A 19,785-nucleotide genomic window follows, 5' to 3' on the forward strand; every position below is an offset into this window, starting at 1 on the left:
GCTTGAGACTGATCGCTGGAGGATACCGTACTGTAGAACAGTAATAGAAAGCATTATCCATATGGGAGTGGGTGTTGGCCTCTTTCCCCCAGATGGGAAAATGCCATAGACCACCTTTTGGAGTGGTCAAGGGTTTCCCCTTGACCACCCCAAGGGAAGTGAGAGCTGGACCATAAAGAAGGCTGACTGCCGAAGAATCAATGCTTTTGAATTATGGTGTTGGAGGAGGCTCTTGAGAGTCCCCTGGACTGCAAGGAGAACAAACCTATCCATTCTGAAGGAAATCAACCCTGAATGCTCACTGGAGGGACAGATCCTGAAGCTGAGGCTCCAAGACTTTGGCCATCTCATGAGAAGAGGTGATTCCCTGGAAAAGACCCTGATGTCGGGAAAGTGTGAACGGAAGAAGAGAAGGGGAATGACAGACGACAAGATGGTTGGACGGTGTCATCGAAGCGACCAACATGAATTTGACCCAACTCTGGGAGGCAGTGGAAGACAGGAGGGCCTGGCGTGCTCTGGTCCATGGGGTCACGAACAGTCGGACATGACTAAATGACTAAACAACAACAACAAAGGGTCTCCTGGCTCAGGTTGAGAGCTTAGATAGGATCTGAAGGCATCACCTCTTCCTGGGGCTTATCCAGGGCCTGATCAGGCCAGCTGTTGGCATGAGTTCCTCCTCCTCTCAAGTAAACTCACGTGGAGCTAGTTGGGCTCTTTGCTGGTACCCCTCATGCCCGGGCCAGGCTCAGAGTCTCCTCTGTTGTGTGGCCACAGGGCACTAATGGGAAGGACTTCGTGAGCTATCCAGGTATCTAGACAATGAGGGGGGAGGCTCCTGGTCCATTGATGTTCCTTGCTGTCTGGGGGGGGGTAAACTCTGCCCCCTCCCTCAGACACACTTTCTTTCTGAGAAGCAGGAAGCTGAGAACATTCAGATAACATCCTGTTCTGTGTTGTAATATAGATTTGGCCCCGGCTGACACTGGCGTGTGCGTGTTTGTGTCTCTTTTTCTCTCGGGATGTTTTTGTATTGATTTAATTTCCTCGCCCTGTATTCTAATCACCTTCCCACAAATTGAGTCCCTTTCCGAGGTTACAGAAAGAATCTGGATACTGGAGGAACAATGAGGTGAGATGTTTTTAAGAGACACACACCCCCCAAGGCTACACAGTGAGGAGTGTGGCTTCCCTGGAGGAGAAGAAATTTCAGTCTAGACCAGCTCATGTCCTCTGGAGATGATGGACACGGTAGTCCATGCATCCAGATAATATTGGATGGGAAAAGTCTGGCCTAGAGATTCTATTCAGAGAAGTGATTTCCAGAGCCACCCCAGATTTGGGGCACCTGTCATGCACCGCAGGTCAATGATCTACCCCTAATTAGTACTATTGCATGATAGCTGTCCAAACCAAAGGTGTCAGCTACAAGTGCCATCATCCCCAGACGTGTCATCGTGTGCATATACACTGTTGTGATGTATACACATTTCTGCACTTTCAGTGTTAATATTAGATTACAGGGTAAAAGGCACTGATGTTCAACTCTCCTTATAGGGGAGGACGAGACTGTCCAGCTGTTTTTCAACACCCATCGGCTCTCACCTGCATGGCCAACGGTGAGGAATGATAGGAGCAGGAGTCCACTATTTTATTTATTTATTTATTTATTTATTTATTTATTTATTTATTTATTTATTTATTTATTTATTTTATTTATTTTATTTTATTTTATTTTATTTTATTTTATTTCTATCCCGCCTATCTGGTCATATTAGACCACTCTAGGCGGCTTACAATCAAAAACAACAATAAATTTTAAAAACATTACGGCTAGACAAAAATAAAAATCAAAGAGAGTATGAAAAGGAAAATTCGTCAGGGGTTATCTGTTGGGAAGGCCTGCCTATACATCAGTGTTTTTAATTGTTTCTTAAAAATGCCCAGCGAGGGAGCCGCGCGAATCTCAGGAGGTAAGTTGTTCCAGAGGCGAGGAGCCACCGCCGAGAAGGCCCGATTTCTGGTCTTTTCATTCCGGGCCTCTCTCGGCGTTAGGCTCCTCAGCCTCACCTCCTGCCTCGTACGAGTGACACGGGTAGATCTTGGTGGGAGAAGGCGTTCCACCAAGTATCGAGGTCCTAAACCGTTTAGGGCTTTGTACGTAAGCGACAGCACTTTGAAGTCGATGCGGAATCGGATGGGCAGCCAATGCAGTGCAGCCAGAGTGGGTGAGATATGTTGGTATCTTCTCACTCCACTGAGTAATCTGGCCGCCGCATTCTGCACCACCTGTAGTTTCCGCAGCAGCCTCAAAGGTAGCCCCACGTAGAGCGCAATTACTAGTACCTGGTGGGCTACATGCTCCCCTGCCCTTGCTCGATGAAGGTCTATACAAGTTTCACCCAGGAAAAGGGGCTTTGGGCTTCTGGAATCAGACACTCTTGTGATCTTCCGCCTGGCCACACAGATGTACGCCTTGACATTCATTTTGGAAGCCCTATCGGCCCTCGTGCTTTGCTCCAACAGCTACGGCCCTGGTGCTCAACCTTGGGTCCCCCAGGTGCTCTTGGACTGCAACTCCCAGAACCCCCTGACCAGCACAGGTGGTGGTGGAGGCTTCTGGGAATGGCGGTCCAAGAACATCTGGATGACTGAAGGTTGGGCAACCAGTGAGCGAGGAGACCCAGGCAGGAGGCCTGGGGCCAGAGGAGCTGGGAGTCCTCCTTCTAATCTCTACTGCAGAGCCTTGAAGGTATCGCTCAGCATCATGACTTGTTAGCAGGCCGTGTGACTCTTGGATGCTCAGATCCTTCCAGCATTGGGGGGGGAGGCAAACCACCACCATCCCTTCCCAGCGGCAGCCCCTCTGAGATCTAGACCAGCCACTCTCAAGAGGGGCCACATGGCCCCCTTGGGATGGGGGCTGGCCCATTTGAAGGAGGGCACAGACTGGACAAAGTCCCTCACACACCACCTTTATCAGGTTCGTTATGCAATGCACACAAATCCAGATTCAGCCTATATTTCTTTCCCATTGTGTGTAGGGCCCCAAGGTTGAGAACGGCTGCTCTGGGGGAAGGAAACCCCCCACCACCCGGACCCTGTTTCCCACAGAGCAACCTCTGCTCTTCCCCATCGATCTTTCCCCACACTCCTACATATGGGCTGACTTCTTCCTCCCCACCCCCAGGACAGAACAGGGGGGGGAGGGCACAGCCTCTGTTTCTCAGAAGATGCAAAGACCATGTTCAGATCCAAATCGCCCGGCCAGGAAAAAAGTGGGTGCTCTTCAGAACCCCCTCCTAAGAAATGCAGGGCAGGCAGAAGGAGCCCAAAGGGGGTTTGGACACCCGTGAGCGGGTTCAGCTTGCGAGGGGCGTCTTTTGTTTTCATTTTCCAAAAAGGGCCTGCAAAAGAAAAGAAAAGAAAAATCAGTGCCCCAGACAGAATCCAGAAGGAGGACCCGGTGGGGTTGTTTCCCACTCACCCCCCCCCGCCCCTGCCCCCTGAAAGCAAACAAGCCAAGGAACCCTCCGGAAGGGCCCTTCACAGCCACACTCCGCAGGTCGCAAGTGTGGGACACACCAGGCAGGCTGCCAGGATTTTGTGCAATGCACAAGAGTGAAGAGGGGATGAAAAGGGAGCAGAAGGGCCAACGGCTCGCTTTATCTCTCTCTCCCCCCCCCTTCTCCTGCAGCTGATCCATTCTTCCTCCCTCCCCTTCCGATGGATTGAGATCTTCCTTCATCCAGCTGTTCACTTGGTTGGCAAGGGGGTTTGGGAGACGCTGGTGGGCACCCGGAGTGTAAGAGGAAGAGAGAGAGAGACACCCAGCTAGCTTGCAAGGAAACGGGAGGAAGGAAGGGCCAAGAAGACGCTGGTGTGGAGACTGAAAGAGAAGCAACGAGAGAGACTGCAAGCCCCCCCCTCCCAGAAACTTACGGCGAGGGGGGGTGCTGGCAAGCCTCTGTGTCGGTGTGTGCGCGCTCGTGTGTGTGTGTGCGTGAGCGCGCGCGCCCCCCTCCACTCCTCCCCGCCCATGTGCGCCCTTAGGAGCTGGCCCGGAGCCATCCTGTGCAGCAGCTGGTTTCCACGCGGATCATCCTCCTCCTCCTCCTCCTGAGTCTTCCAGGCGGTAGGAAGGAGCCGTGCGGGAGCCCCGCCGCAGCCTCGCCGCCTCGCAGCGCTGCGTTTTGGGCAGGAGCTGGACCGACGGCCAGGCGGGTGGCTGGCTGGCTGGCTGGCGTGCCCTAGGAAGGCGCCAGGCGATCTCCCTGGTTCTGGAGGTGGGCATCGGACCTCTCTCTCGGGGGCGGGGGCGGGCGGGTGGTCAGGGAGTCCGGAGAGGAAGCGGTCTTCCCATCTGGGGATTTGGGGGGGGGGGGTCCTCGGGTCCCGTTGGACGCCAGGCTCCCGGAGCCCGTCTCCCCGGCTGCCCACCTGGGCGAAGGTAGCGGCGGAGGGGAGAGCATCTCCAGCGGGGCCGGGTGCCCTCGCCTCCCAACCACCACCCAGCCGGAATCGGGACCTGTCGCCTGGAGAGGGACTGAGCCGGTCTAGGTCCCCCGCCCCAGCTATTCACCCACGGCGGTCGCCAAAAGAGGAGGAGGAGGAGGACCAGAGGACGGGAGAGAGAGAGAGCGCGGCCGCAGGTAGAGCAAACCCGGGCAGGTGCGCGCCTCCTGCCTCACTTTCCTGCCTCCCGGAGCCAACCAGATCGCCTCCTATGAAATTTGGGGTCAAGCTTTGGGTTTCCGAGAGCCGTCAGGATGCCTTTCCACCCCGTGACCGCCGCCTTGATGTACCGGGGCATTTACACCATTCCCAACATCTTAGCCGCCGAACAGCACCCTGTTGAGATACCTGAAGACGAGCTGGAAGGTGAGTCGCTTCGGGGGAGGGGGAGGGGGGCTCCAGAGAGGGGAGGGGTCGGGGGGGCTCCCAAGGCGAGGGGGGTCCTCTTTGAAAGGCAAGAGGCGCCGTTGGAAAGGAAGCGTCTCGGGGCTGCCTTGGTGTTGGGTTGGCACGGTGATGCGGAGGATGGAGATGCAGGTTGGTCCCTAAGGATCCAGCCGTCTCTCTCTCTCCCCCCCCCCGGGGACCTTGAGCCACCTGGAGGAGATATCTAGGGGTCGCCTCCCCGAAAGCCCCCTGAAATCGCAAACGCGGGAGAGATGAACAAAGATACGTGTAAGGTTGGATGTGGGAATGCTGCACGCATCAGAGGATCAAGGGCAGGGGGTGCCGTGGGGGACGGGGGAAAGGGAAGGGGGAAAGAGGGCTGGGAGAAGGGCTGAAGGGGGGGTGGGCAAAAAGGGGAGGGGGCGGTGGACCAATTCTAGGAGTCCGGAGATTCTAGATGGAGAAGTGAGGCCGGAAGCCACGGGAGCGCTCCGGTTCGCCAAAGGGAGAGCTGGAGGCGCCTTCGCGGTCTCCTCGGGGTCCAGATGAGCTCCAGCAGGTGGTGGAGTGGGGGGGGACTCAGTGGGGAGAGCGAGGACACCCCGAGCCCCAGCTTTGCAAAAGAAGAAAACCCTCCGCTTTTGTCACCCTCTCTCCGGCAAACGGGGCTCCCTGCAGTCCGGCAGTCCAGGCGAGGAACAGGTAGTGGCGGGGGCGAAGCTGAGGGCAGGGGGTCCAGGCAGCTGGGGAGGGTATGGGGTGGGGGTGCTGGGGTCCCCCAAGGTCCCTGCATGAGAGAAAAAAAACACCCAATGCAGGGGGTGTCCTGGAGTGCTAACTTGGAAAACACGCGCCCGCCCCCTTTTGCTCGCATCCAGCCTCCTTCCCCCCCTTCTTCCCCAATGCACCTGATCTTAGATCCCCTCCCCGCCATCCTGGATCTCTCCTGGCTTTCCCCCGCCCCCCCCCGCCTCCTGGAAGATCACCCGCCGCAGCCGGAGGGGTTTTTGAAACCTTGGGTGCAGAAAACCCTACTAGGCTGAAAGGCTCGGAGCCCGCTGGGTTTGGGGGAGATGTGTGGGCTGTTGAGGGCGTGGGGGGGACACGGATCCTCTCCACCACTTGCCCCCCTTTCTCTCTCCCCCCCCCCAGCCTCCGACTGTTCACTGCGCTGCCGTATTGATATTCCACTCATGTATCCTATAAGAAACCAATCTGTTTGGGTAAACGCGAGCCTTCTCTCTCTCTCTCTCTCTCCCTCCTTCCTTCCTTCCTTCCTTCCTTCCTTCCTTCCTTCCTTCCTTCCTTCCTTCCTTCCTTCCTTCCTTCCTTCCTTCGGTCAATCTATCGATTTCCCAAAGTCACCTAAGAGTAGCGTGGAGGATGCGGGAGGTGTGCCTTTGGAAACCAAACCGAACCGGGTTTTGGACTCCAACTCCCATGATCCCCAAACAGATGTGGCCGGGAGCCATGGGAGCTGTAGTCCCAAAGAATACCGCTCCCAATGTCTTCATGCGATTTGGCTGGACTTCTAAAGAGAACTGACAGCCGATGGGCAGTAAAGGAAGGGTTCCCCGATGGGGGTGGGGGTGGGGGGAAGCGGCGAGGGCGCCGGGATGCGTGCGGGGCACGGGGGCGGGGGGGGGGGGAGAGCGAGCGATGCGGCGCCTCTCAAGTGCGGATCAACAGGTCCGCATCCGAAGCGAGCAACGGGCGTCGCGGCTGTGCGAAAGCGGGGCGGGGGGGGGGGGAAGAGGAAGCTTTCGTTGCTCACTTGATGTCTCAGACCAGAGATGCGCGGATCCTCCGCCTGCAGGTTGGCGCGCTGCGTGCCTGAACTCTTGGAGACTGTGAACTTAGGGTCCCTGGGAGATCCTGAGGTGTCTTATTCCACCACAGAGAGAGAGAGAACATCCCTTAGGGAAAGGCAGAGGTGGCCTTTACCTTTGCATCAAAACACTGTCCTTCCCTCCGAGAAAAAATCCGAAAAGGTCCGTTTTTTTCCAGGGCTCAGGACCGCTGCTGGCGCACGGAGGTGGCCTATGGAGGGTGGTTATCTTTCTTTAGAGATCGTTTCCTGCCCCACCAACACTGCTCCGTTCTTTCCCAATGCATGGAAACGGTCTTTGGGAGGACCCCTTTTCTCGTGCACCCAGTAGGATGCTGTGGATGCTGGATAGCTCAGTGCTCAACTCTGCATGGGGCCAGGTGGTTGTGTTGCCACGGTGCCTCTTTCGATTACATGCGTATGTAGTTTATTGTAGTAAATCGTCGCACGTCATGATGGATGCGCTGTCATGCATTAGGAGCGAACATCATTCCGGATGTGCAATTAAGGATGTATTTAGGAGAGCGAGCTTGTGAATGGGGGGGGTCGTCTCTGGGAGGGGGAGGGAAAGGATTTTAGCCCGGGGTGGGATGGGGTACCTCAGCCGCGTAGCCAAGCCACTCGGGGGTCAAAGGGGAAGGTGAGGCCCTCCCTCGAAAGGTGCTCTCAAGAGCAACCCACATACCTTTGGACATAGGATAACAAAATGTTCACATACGGGTGTGGGAGAAGCGACGGAGTGCATTCAGGGTGAGCTTCTTGCTACAGGGCCTACTCAGTGTAGGGACTGCAGGTCACAACTGTGCAAGGCTGAGCAGGAGGGGTCTACCTGCCATTGCGCCATCGCCTCAAATGCACATTGGAGAACCCCAAGAGAGCTCTTGCTATAAATCATGTGGCGGATGTTCTCCTGCCACACCTGAAGGAGGTGATGCCTTCTCTCTCATCCTGTTGCCGGGCTCACAACCCACCTTTTTGGCACCCACTGGTTCTGTATTGCAGGTACGCACATCACGGGGGGGGAGGTGCTTACATTGCATTGCCGAGCCATCCCTTCCAGAACAACCCCCCCCCCCCCGACTCCTGGCCTGACAAAACCCATCTGTTGGCCTGTTCATTTTACTCCCCTCCACCACCCTCCCCACCCCTGACTGTGCAGCAGAAATGTAGGAGAAGAGGCTGAGTATGAGGGGCAGTTGACTGCCAGAAAGGAGGTGTGCTGATAAGTCATCCAAGTAGCTTCTCTGGTCTGAGGAGAGTTGGTAGGAGACCCCTGATAGATCCTCCACCTTGGCGTCACTTCCCCCTGGTCTGAATAGGCTCGTTAGAAGGATAAAGGACTGGGGGGGGGTGAGGGATAATCCCACTTCTGCAGCCCTTCTTTGGACTCCATAGGCGGTTTGAGAGAGGGGTCAGGGAGGCCGTACATGTGCCTATAGAAAATCCCCCATGACTCAACTTCCATATCAGTCCATCTCATTCACCCCAACCTGGATCTCCTGAGTCTTCAGCACCACCCACCAGTCAGTCACCTGCTTCCGGGTTCTTCTTAGAGACACCAGGGACCAAACCTTCAACCTTCCATGTGTGAAGCAGATGTCTTTCTGCTGAACCATGTCTTCATGTTTGGACACACGTTTGATGCCTCCCAACACACATTCGGACAGACCATCTCTAAAGCTTCGGGAACAGAGGACTATGCTACCTGCATTTTTTAGGAGACTAATCCATCCATCCGACTACCCTAGCTTCAAGGTTTTGGCGGCTCTGGGGAGGTCCATGGATCATTTCCCCTTTCTAAACCCTTCGCTCAAATCTAGGTGGTAGGGATCGAACCACTAATATTTGAAGGAGAGTCTGGTGTTTCCTCAGCTGCTTCAGACCACTACTGAGTGCTAGGATCTACCTGCTGCTGTGGGAGATCAGAAGCATCTCACGCGCTCCACAGAAGCAGCATTGAGCAGTCGGATGAATTTCCATCCATTTTATGGCAAATTTGCAGCCAAAGATAGTCCAAAACATTACAATCCTGGGGAGGTGGGTGCTCGGAAAACAATGAAGAGAGACACGATGGTGTAGTGGTTAGCGAAAACCAGGAAATCCGACCTTATTCAGAGAGGCACACCTGTTTTGAGGACCTGGAGTCAGTATCCTGACCTTCCCTCAGAGGAGCTTTATGCGAATCTGGTGGGGAAGACAAGCTGCGTCCATCACCTTGAGCTTGTTTTGGAAGAAAGGTGAGATATAAATGTAGCGAATCAATAAAGGAATAAATATTGCAGAGGAAGCTTGAAAGACAACGCTGGCGAGGGAAGGGAACCCAGTTATGTTGAATATACTCCAGACATTTATCCATCTTCCAAAAACAGTCTCCACTTCATGGTCTCTGTCTCCCAGATATTCACAACATCCTTGTCCTTCCCCTGCGAATCGTTCCCAGTGGGCACCTCCTAGCACTGACAATCGAAAAAGCAAAAACACACCTCTTTAAAACAAAGCTGCTTATATAGGGCTTCATCCTGCTTAAAACACCATGGGTGACTTGCAGTTTTTAATTATGTTGGCTACACTTTGCCTCCCAAGGAACTGGGCACTCAATTTATCAACCTGGGAAGGATGGAAGGCTGGGTCAACCTCAAGCCAGCTCCCTGGATCCATCAGGATTGAACACAAGGCCTGAGCAGAGTCTCGACTGCAGTCCTGCAGTTTCACTGCTGTGCCACGAGGCTTGTCTTTAGCCTTTTCTTTTAATTTTACTTGTGGGGTGTATGGGCTAGGGGGGAAAGGGGGGAACCTTTGGAGAATCATGGGAGAGTTAGCAATGAGGGGGAGAGTACAATTTCCCAGCGACCTCTTTGGTCATATATGGGGCAATAAACAGGAAAAAGATTCATTTAGAAGCTCCTTAAATTTGTTTCTGCTCTTTGTATACGCGCCTGGATGTATGAGTGTGTCTAGGATGGGGTGGGGAAAATACCTGGTTAAAATACTGCTAGCCTATCCTCCATATTACCTTACCCGGGCTTCATGCTCTGGAGAGGACACTCCTCAATTCAGAGCATGTTACCATAATCTCTCGAGACTGAAGGATGCCTATGCCTAGTGAAGGGACCAGACTAATTATTTTAGTTGAGGCAAGCATGCCTTTAATATACTCACTATTGGCTGAAAAAATTCACCCATCCACACACACCCCAAACACTCTGAAGTTGTTGCTTACTGCAAATCACACTACTCAGTGGCAAACGGGAGCCAGGTAGGGAAACGATTTTCGGAAGAAAACTGGCAAGGGTCCCTGAAGCGGAGCCAGATCCGGAGGTACCTTCCAGATCGGCAATATTTCCGCCAATATAGAAGCATCTGGCTTAAGCATGTTTGTTTATCTGCGTTGGCTCCGTGTTGCTGCGGCTGCTCTTCTCTGGAACTTACGTTCACAACATCTGGATGAGCAAACAGATGGAGAACCTCTGGCTTTATGGTCAGATCGAACCGTTGCTTGGTTTAACTAAAGATAATGCCTGGAAGCAGCTTTCCGGGGTCTTTGCTCAGCTTTTTTTCTGAATGGTTGCCCCTGGGGGCATCAAAACATGTGCTTTACCACTTCAATTCCTCCTCAAGGATCTCTATATCAGACATCAGATCAATCTCACCTCTCATGTGTCTGCAGAGCAAGGTAAACACAAGAACATGGACACACCATGTAGTGTGAAGCTTGCTATTATTTTATTTGTTGCATCGATATCCCACCTTGCCTCTGATGGATTCAAAGAGGTGAAATCCTGGCCCAGCTCCTCCCAATCCTATCCTCATGATAACCCTGGCCCAAGGTCATTCCTTGAGGTTCATAGATCAACGGGGAGGACCAGCGCCTGGGAATTCTCAAGTTTCGGCTTCAACCCACCCACCACATTCCTGGGAGATACTGGCATAGATTTTGAGCTGCTGATGACATATTGTGGATCTGTTCTGTGGCTCTTTGTCTGTCTTGGTTGTTGTTGAGGGCCATCAAATCATTTGTGACTTGCAAGGAAGCTTATAGCATTCACACACATACCCCCAGCTGTGCTGAGATATTCCAGGACTGGTTTACCATTGCTACTCCCTAGTGAGTTTTCAGAATTTGAACCCAGATCTCTTGTATCCTAGTCTGACACACTGTGCACTACACCACTGTGGTTCTCATTGAATGTCTTTAGCTTTTTTTTTTCCCCTTAAGGAACACACAGCCGACTTTGAAACTGGTGGGGAAAGGGTGATGGTTGACTAAGGGAATATACATTATGGAATGATGCAGTGCCTGCTGTAGATGAGGATGGGTCAATGGGCTGGGGTCTTGGCTTTTCCTACAAGGACTGGCTGTCAGAAGAGCCTAGCCTTGATGTTTTGCCTGTCAAAGATCAGAGGGGGTGAAGCAGCAGCCTGGCCCTCCGCAACGTTGCTCAGCTTCTCCTGCAATGCACCTCTCTGATTACGCATCGTCTCAGTGGTGGTGCCCTTCAAAATCTCAGCTACCTTCTCAGGTTTGCTCGGTGCTGATGGATCAGGGAGGCCTCCTTGGGAGAAGGATGCAGTGCAAACAGGTCCCTTCCTGCCTTTAGCATGGGATGTCTCGGGAGGTGTTGGTGGGGACCCCGTAGCAATTGGCAGGGCTGAGTCCCCAAGAACTTTCTGCCATGAATGCCAATCAACCATCTGCGCCGATTTTGCTGGCAGCATCGCAGTAGCTCGTAATAGACAAGAACGGCGTGGCGGTTTCCTTCTCCCTGGTTCCAGAATCTGTGCAATGCAATTTCGTAGGCAAATAATGCCCCCTCTCCGTCTGTGATCCCAGTGCGGTGAGTGCCAAAGATTTGGACAACCTTTCAGCGGCTGATGGGGTCGCTTGGGTGATTTGTGACCACTTCGTGTTGCCGCATTTCCTTGAGCTCGGAACGGCCTTTCAGGTTTTCCGTGTGTGTGCCTTTGGAGGGGCGAGAGAAGCCAGGTGTCTTTGCCTAGTTCCACTCAAAGGTCCTCGGAGGTGTTCATGCCCGCCCTCGCCGCCCCACGACATTTGCTTTCAAAATTAAATTGTGAAAAGAAAGCTGAAGAACTTTGAGGAACCGCTCCTCGAGAAACGCGGACACGTTAGCGCAACGTTCTCAATGGACGATGGGGAGTCAACCTTCTGCAGAAAGGGAAGTGAGGAGGAAATTTATGTTACGCCGTTGGCACTCATAACTGGAATGGCGTGCCAGTTAATTGTTTCTAATTATAGCCATGCGGTACGGAGCGCTGAGTGGGAAGGCTACACATTACACTGAAACCTGTGTTGTCTGTGTGTGTGCTTCGTTTAAATGAAAGCAGCTTTAACGTACTCCACTTATGAACAACGGGAGAGCCGTTTAACCCTCTTTTTTCAAATTTAACACTGGCCTCAACTCTTCCCGGCACACTATATTTCCTTCCTGGGCTTCAAAACTCTACTTGTGTGATGATTACAACGGCAAAGCAAGCATCTTGGATACCACAGAAACTGGAAAAATGTCTGCTGGTTTCTTTTTGCCTGTTGTCCATGTTACACGACAGGGAGGAAGGCTTTTACCTAGCAAATGTAGCTGGCCAGACATGTATGAGATACTGAAGTATTCTCATCAGGTATAGCTTGAGGACTGGGATGAGAGGGGAACTCCCATCCCCTCCCCTCCCCAAATGACATCACTGAGTAAGACAGATGTTATTCCTCCATGTTGGTTGAGCAGCCTCAGCTGTTGGCCTCATGCGACAGAAGCACCTCCTTCTTCAGCATCATGAGGAGATTTTTGGTTCCCATCAGGATACCACCAGCATGACGCCCTCTCATATCCACAAAAGACCTGCTGTCATTGGAAAATATTTCCATTCCTTCAAATAATAGCCATCTGTTGGGTTTTGGATACGCATGGTCACGCACCCAAAATTTGTACTTAGCACCAAATTTCGTACTTAGCAGCAAATGGTCAAATTTCGTACTCAGCATCAAAATTTCGTACTTAGCACCAAATGGTCAAATTTCGCACTTAGCACCAAAATTTCGTAGGACACCACCCTAGGTGGACAAAACCCATTTCCCGCCAAACTGAGATGAGGTGTTCACAGAGGATCTCTTCCAAGGGTTGCTAAGCAACAACCCCCCTCAACCCTAGCTAGCATGGCCAATGGTGAGAGAACATGGCAGGCTGACAGGACCTAGAGGGCCGAAGCTCTGTTGTCCATCTTGCCAACACTTCCCAACCTGGGATGCCCAGATGTTCCTGGACTACCATTCCCAGAAATCCCAGCCAGTGGTGAAGGCTTCTGGGAGTTTTAGTCAAAGAACATCTGAGAACCCAAGACTGGGAACCATTCATCTCTAGGCCACTGTTTCGCAACCTGGCGTTTTGTGACCCTCAAGGGAGTCGCAAAGTGTTTTCGGGGGTGGGGGATCATGGGCCACCTTATAGATCTTGTAGCCCTTGCGAAATAATGTCTTACTTGACCTTTCACAAGGGGATATTAAAAGTTAGTGTGTAGGTGTGTGTGTATGTATGCGAAACAGGACCTTCAAGGGAGAAAGAGGCCTGTATTTTCTGAAAAGAGATGACTTTACCCCATTAAAAATGCCCTTCTCTGCAAACATTGGGGGGTGTCGCAGGTTACTTGGCTATTAGAAGAAGGGGTTGTGAGTCAAAAACAAGCTGGTCAAGACCTTAGAATGAGGGCGAGTAACCTCTGCCACCTCACGGGCCTCTAAATTTCAAAGGGGCTGTTTGGGGGCTCCATGCCGTGGGAAGGTGGGCCCAAATCTATAGGAAAAAGGCTGAAACTGACAGCATATTTGTAGCCAGGAAGGAAGGGGCAGATGCTTTGCTGAGAGATGTCTTAGAGGTGTCTTAGGGACAGGACTTGGGTGTGATCCTGGAATGTTGTTGTCAAGGGCTACACAATGAACCCTCCGGATCAAGCAGGCAACGGATATTTGGGGGTCAGAGTAAGCCCTTTGGGGGCCTTCCCCACTTTTCCTGTTCCCCCTCCAAAAAAGAGCAGAGGTCATAGGGACTTAAACTGGTATGTTTGCCAGGCAAGTGCAGCAGCTTGGATAGGTAGCACTGTTCATGAAACGATAGAGGCTAACAGGTTGGCAAGCATTCAGCTAAAGTTCTGCACTCTGCACATGCACCAAAGCTGCAGCAGCAGCTCCTTGTCTTCTTTTTCATCCCAGACTGCCTCTAGACACTGATTTATAATCTAATAGTTGGCCAGAGCTGAGTGGGCCCAAGAACAGCAGAGGACGCCTTGACACTAGAGTTGCCAAATATCCTTTTTTTGGGGGAAGAGCAATCCTCTATTTGAAGTGTTCTCTTTTTTGGAAGGTGCTTTCCCTTTGAAGGGTTGTCTGATCAAAATCTGGCTTGGGGGGGGAGTTAAAAAACACACGATGAAAGAGATCAGAAACTTTGACATAACCCATCATCCACAAGGAGTACCTTCCAAGCACCCAACTCAGCGGCTACATGACTCCCTTGGCCACTTTCCACCTTGCTTGAACTGAGATGCATTTGAACTCTGCCAATTAGATCTGCAAAAGGAAAAAGAGAAAAGAAGATTCTAAATTTGCAAGGGTCTGCCTAAATTATCACACTCCGTTTCCGCAGCTTGGTGGACTCTTTCTGTGATCAAACTCCCAACCTCCGGCTCTGCAGCCAGATATCTAAACCACTGAGATATCCAGCTATAACCTTTAAAAATAATAATTGTAGGTCATCAAGTCAATTTTGACTTGATGGTGACCCTATTGAAGGTTTTTCAAGTAGAAGGTACTCAAAATTCCCTTCTTCTGGGACTCTGCAGCTGGCCCAAGGCCACCTAGGATGGCTCTTCTCCCAGGAGGCCTAGTGGGGAATCAAACTCCCAACTTCTGGCTCTGCAGCCAGAGACCTAAGCCACTGAGCTACAGTGGACCCTCTACTTACGGAATTAATCTGTATTGGAACAGTGGCTGCAGGTCAAAAAGTCTGTAGGTCGAGTCTCCATTGACCTACAATGCATTGAAAACCGATTAATCCATAACCGACCATTTTTGTTCCATTTTTGTTCCATTTTAGGTTTTTTTTCTGGTTTGTAGGTCGATTCTCTGGCTGCAAGTTGAACCTAAATTTTGCAGCCAGAGAAGTCTGTAACTTGAAAAGTCTGGAAGTCGAGCCGTCTGTAAGTCGAGGGTCCATTGTATCCAGCCAGCTGTTACCCTTTTAAGACACTGAGATGCTCCTGCTTTACTTTCCCGAATGGCCAGTCCATGGGCGCTTTGAGGGAGCAGTGGAATGCACTCTCCTTCTCATTGCTGAATTTATTTATTTTTATTTTAAGGTACACACTGAGACACAAATAATGGAATCCACTGTGCATGCATTTAATATAAACATACCCCTATGCAGGTCTATCTTCATTGGAAAATTTCTAGGCCAGAAAGACAGACTGGGTGTGTGGGTAGTAAAAATATCAGTGGCCAGACCTGATTTTCCAAGGACTTTTCTCCTGATGCAGATCTCTCTCTCTCTCTCTCTCTCTCTCTCTCTCTCTCTCTCTCTCTCTCTCTCAGTGAAACTGATCAATCAGTTAATTCATTTCGTCTGCTTTTCATTGTCACTTTTTCCTGGAAGAAACATCAGCTGGCATAGAATCAGGACAATTCCTGCACACAATTATATCGTTCCTGTACAAAATGGCACAGCTATGACATTGAGCTGTAGATAGTTTGGCATTTCGTTGTTGTTTTTAAAAATGGGGGGAGGGGGATGAGAACAGGATCTTATCTTTGCAACGGACCAAGAAATCTTATTGGTGCATTGCAAAATCTCAGGGAGAATTATCAGCACAGTGAGATATGACAAAATCACCAGGAATGAGAAACCGTTCCCCTCGGCTTCTAAGTCCCTCCTTTTTTTAGTCTGTTGGAAATTGGACTATTGAGGCTTGTTGCTCAAAGCATCCAGCCACGTTGTTAGCTTGCTGTTATCTCTTCACTGTAAGTAAATGAAACTTTCTTATTTTAAACTTTTTAGTATTCTTCACATCCCTAATAGGCAGGCATACAGAGGCTGCAATTCTGTTCTAAGTTGTATTAGAATAGACCCATCGAATTTGTGGGGATTGGATAAGTCCATTCATTCCTATGTTCTATTGGTCTAAGAGCTAAAGTAAATCACAAGTAGAGTAGACCGCTTTGAATCAATGGAACCAACAAAGGAGTTGACTCACCCAGTCCCCATTGATCCAGGGGGTTTACTCTAGTGCCACTTACTATGCTAAGCGAGAGGATTTCAGCCAGAGAATGGCCATTTGAGCCACACTGGCTATCCTTCAGCAATAGAATTATTCTCTCATAGGTATGATTCCTAGCTCAGCCCTTATTGTTTTTTTTTCTTAAAAAAACAGTATAATGTACTACAATCCCCATCCTCCCCAGCCGTCATGGTCAATAACGAGGAGCTGTAGTCTTATAGCTGGAAGATAACACATTGGAGCAGACTGCTCTACAAGGCTGGCCCCAGACAGAACACGTTGCAGTAGTCCGGAAGCAATATAACTGTACGATTTTTAAAAACACATTAATTTTTAAAGGATTGAAAACCTGACAAGGGCTCTCTTAGCAATGCTATTTGCTTACGGCTGTTTTGTGTTTTGGTGATTTATAGGGTGCTCTTGAGTAAAACATCTGGGGGGGTAACATATGAGTTAGAATTATGGTGAAAAATATAACAAAACAGTAAAAAAAATCATAATGAAAGGCTCAGGGATGGTTCCCATAAAATCAATATCTCCAATGGAGCCATAAAAGACGAAGACTTGTAATGAAAACGCAATGAAATGCCAGCCCATCAAGCTGTTCTATTTGAGATTCTGAATGTTTCTTAAATCTGTTGATAATGGTTGGAAGCTTTCCTGTTCATCTCTCATAATGCACTTGATATAGCTGTGTTTGTTGGTGTTTTTTTCAAACAACCCTGCATTGTGCTTGGAAAAGGTGTGGCTGAAAGGGATATTTCTGGGTGTGGATGACTCTCAAGGTATCCATCGCAATCCAATAATTCAAAGACAGCCCCATCTCTCTCCTCGGCTTCTATTTCCCTCCTTTTTAGTCTGTTGGAAATCGGACTGTTGAGGTTTGTTGCTCAAAGCATTCAGCCACGTTGTTAGCTTGCTGTTAAATCTCTCCACTGTGAGTAAATGAAACATTTTTATTCTTTCTCCTAATCACATCTCAGAGTGAGTTATTTAAACTGTACGTGCTAGTTGATGAGAAAACATGGCGGTCTGTTCTGAAGCGAATTCTGCTCTGTGAACCCCTGCATTTCGACTGCACAATCAGAGGAGTTTAGCCAGAAATTCAAAACTCTACAAAAGTGTTTTGGAGCATTGTGGGGAAACAGAAATGTCATTGTCAAGCAGATGTAAAAGAAATAAATATATAAATTACCCCATTTAAAAAACGTTCAGGCAGCCAGCCAGTCAGGGAAGTCCTGCCTGAAGAAAAAAACATCTTTGTCTGCATGTGAAAGGCTAGCAAAGATGGGGCTGGCCTGGATTCCAGTGGTAGGGAGTTCCAGAGTACTTTAGCCATGCTGCCTTTTCTTGAAATGCTTAATAAGTACATCCCATGCTTTCAAATTCCTGAGGGACCCTGTGGAACATTTAATGTTGAACTGAAACTGGGATTTTTCTATTTGATTGTCTTTAAAAGCTTGTGCATTTTTTTTTCAGATTCTTGTTTGTTTTGTATTTGCGAAGGCTTTCACGGCCGGGATCTAATGGTTGTTGTGTGTTTTTTGGGCTCTTTGGCCGTGTTCTGAAGGTTGTTCTTCCTAACATGTGGCCAGCATCTTCAGAGGATTATTATTTGTTTGCTCGGGACCCGCCTCTTGCCTCTTACAAGGGGAAAAAAAGGGCAGGAAATATTCCTAACAGGCGGCAACATGGCGGCGAGCAGGTGCCACGGCAGGCGACCACGTCTCCTGCTTGGTGTAATGAAGCTTGTGAACGTCAAGCCATGCGGGCCCATTTTGCTTTAATCAGCCACCTGCGCAGCAACGCAGGAGGCCCCTGGCAATGATCCGGCACGATGGCAGATGGAGTGGGTTGGAGAAACGGCACCACCTTCGCTTCCCCCTCCCTTGCCCTTTCCCCAAATAAGTTGCTGGTTATCACACACTCCACGGCCATCTCTCCGCTGGCACAGGAGACGGGCACTCTTTCTTCCCAGCCAATTTGCTCTCCTGGGTTGACCCTGTTGCAGAGTTTTGAACCTGAGTAGAACTACTCGAGCAGCACAGCAGAAGGGCAGGGATTCGCAGAGCAGAATAGCGTCAAGTTCCCCACAGAGCAGAACAGCTTCAAGTCCACCCCTGTTTCTCACTAACGGGCACTTTGCAGTCTCAGTAACTCCAGGGAGGTTGGCGAAGTCTTCTGAGTCTGAGTCCCAAGTCTGCATCTTTAGTACTCAAGTCTCAAGTCCCAAGTCCCTATTAAAAACAAGCTTTTTCCCCCAGAAAAAAAAGGGAGGCGTGGATGGGTTCTGAGTTGTCACATTGAACAGATCCAAAAGCAAACTGAAAATAACGTGGCTGCTTTTCAGCTTCAGGCCTCAACAGACTCACGCCTTCCCACAGACTGACTCCAACAGACAAAGGAGAGGAGGGGGGGAAGCTCTTAACAGAGATGCGAAGCTCTCTCTGAATTCAGAGCCAAGAGGGAACTATTGGTTACTGCTGGATTGATTGACAGCCAGCCCAGCCCAGAAAAAGTCCCTCCCATCCTAACCTACTAAAGGCAGCATGGGGGGTTGTAATAACTCCAATGGACCCAAAGGTGTTTTGTTGCCTAAGGAAGACCCACCGTTGTTATTTCCACCCTCGTTGACATTTGTAGTGATCAAAGCTAGCAGAATTAGGGTCAGATCAAAGCCGGGGTGAGCAAAATGAAACACCCTAAATCTCTTCTATAGTATTCATGATTTAGGTTTGGGAAGAATTATAGTTCAGAGACCGAGGAAAGACTTTGTAGGTAGAAGACCACAGGGGAGGTTCAGTGAGCTCACAGCTAACTTCCCTGTGAATTAGAAATACATGTTTAAAATAATGGGCTGAAATCCTGTTGTACAGTTACGTTAAAGGCGTAACTTTTAGTGGCAAATTCCCAGCAAGTGACAAGATGGCTCGAGTTAACCTTTCGCATAGGTGCCTAACAGAATTTAGACCATTGCTACAAAGTGTAGACTAGACATCAAAGGAGGGTGTGCATTTCTTCCTCTTAATAAATTCTCATTCTTTCAGTGGCACTTGAAGATTCGTGCCTCAATAAGCAGCCCAGCATTCTGTTCCAATCACCCAATGATATAACCAATCATGACAAGTGAAAAGCACGTAGCTGAGAAAAAGCAGGCGTGATGATAAACAGATGCCTTTCACCACCTGGAGGAGCACCTTTCCTAAGTACGTGCTGCTATACATATTGTTCAGTTTGACCCAAAGTCGGACCTCATTAAGCATGCAAGAAATACAGTCCTCCCAGATTTGACTTATTAGCAGATGAATTTTGGCTCCTGGCAGTATCATTGTTTCTAAGATATGCAATGAAAGATTTCACTGGTGGAGAGATGATTGCTTTGCCCATTCTCCATGCTTCCCAGCTACCCAGCCTCCACATAGCACAGAGAAAGACGGGAAGCTTACTCTGCAACTTCCAAGCATTTGACAAAGCATGAAAAGATGTTTGATCCAATGATCGCCCAGTTATCATATTCCAGCTCTAATAATCCTAAGCAAAAATTGCAATTTTCTTATTGAGGAGGTTTCTGAGACTGAAAGAAAAATGTAAATTTTCTCTTGGCAATTCAGCGATCTCTGATACATAAATGCCAAGGATCCAGTGGAGTAGATGCATAGATTTAGGATTTTCATGATGAAGACTAACACAAGCTCATGTATTGATAATACATTTATAGCAACAAAGGAAGAGCCAAACAGCACAGGATACTCAGTGTAATATGCATTTAACAT

General features: G+C 49.9%; 1 protein-coding gene across 1 annotated transcript in view; it reads left to right on the plus strand.

Annotated features, from left to right (window-relative positions):
• The first annotated feature begins 4,147 nt into the window (after nt 1–4,147).
• The window catches only part of CABP7 (calcium binding protein 7), a 77,442-nt gene continuing 61,804 nt past the window's right edge, over nt 4,148–19,785 (plus strand). The window contains exon 1 of the mRNA XM_020800841.3: nt 4,148–4,884. Coding sequence (XP_020656500.1) covers nt 4,773–4,884 — 112 coding nt within the window. The 5' untranslated portion in view covers nt 4,148–4,772. The remainder of the gene's footprint in view (nt 4,885–19,785) is intronic.

The sequence above is a fragment of the Pogona vitticeps genome, chromosome 14, assembly GCF_051106095.1.
Source record: "Pogona vitticeps strain Pit_001003342236 chromosome 14, PviZW2.1, whole genome shotgun sequence".
Lineage (NCBI taxonomy): Eukaryota > Metazoa > Chordata > Lepidosauria > Squamata > Agamidae > Pogona > Pogona vitticeps.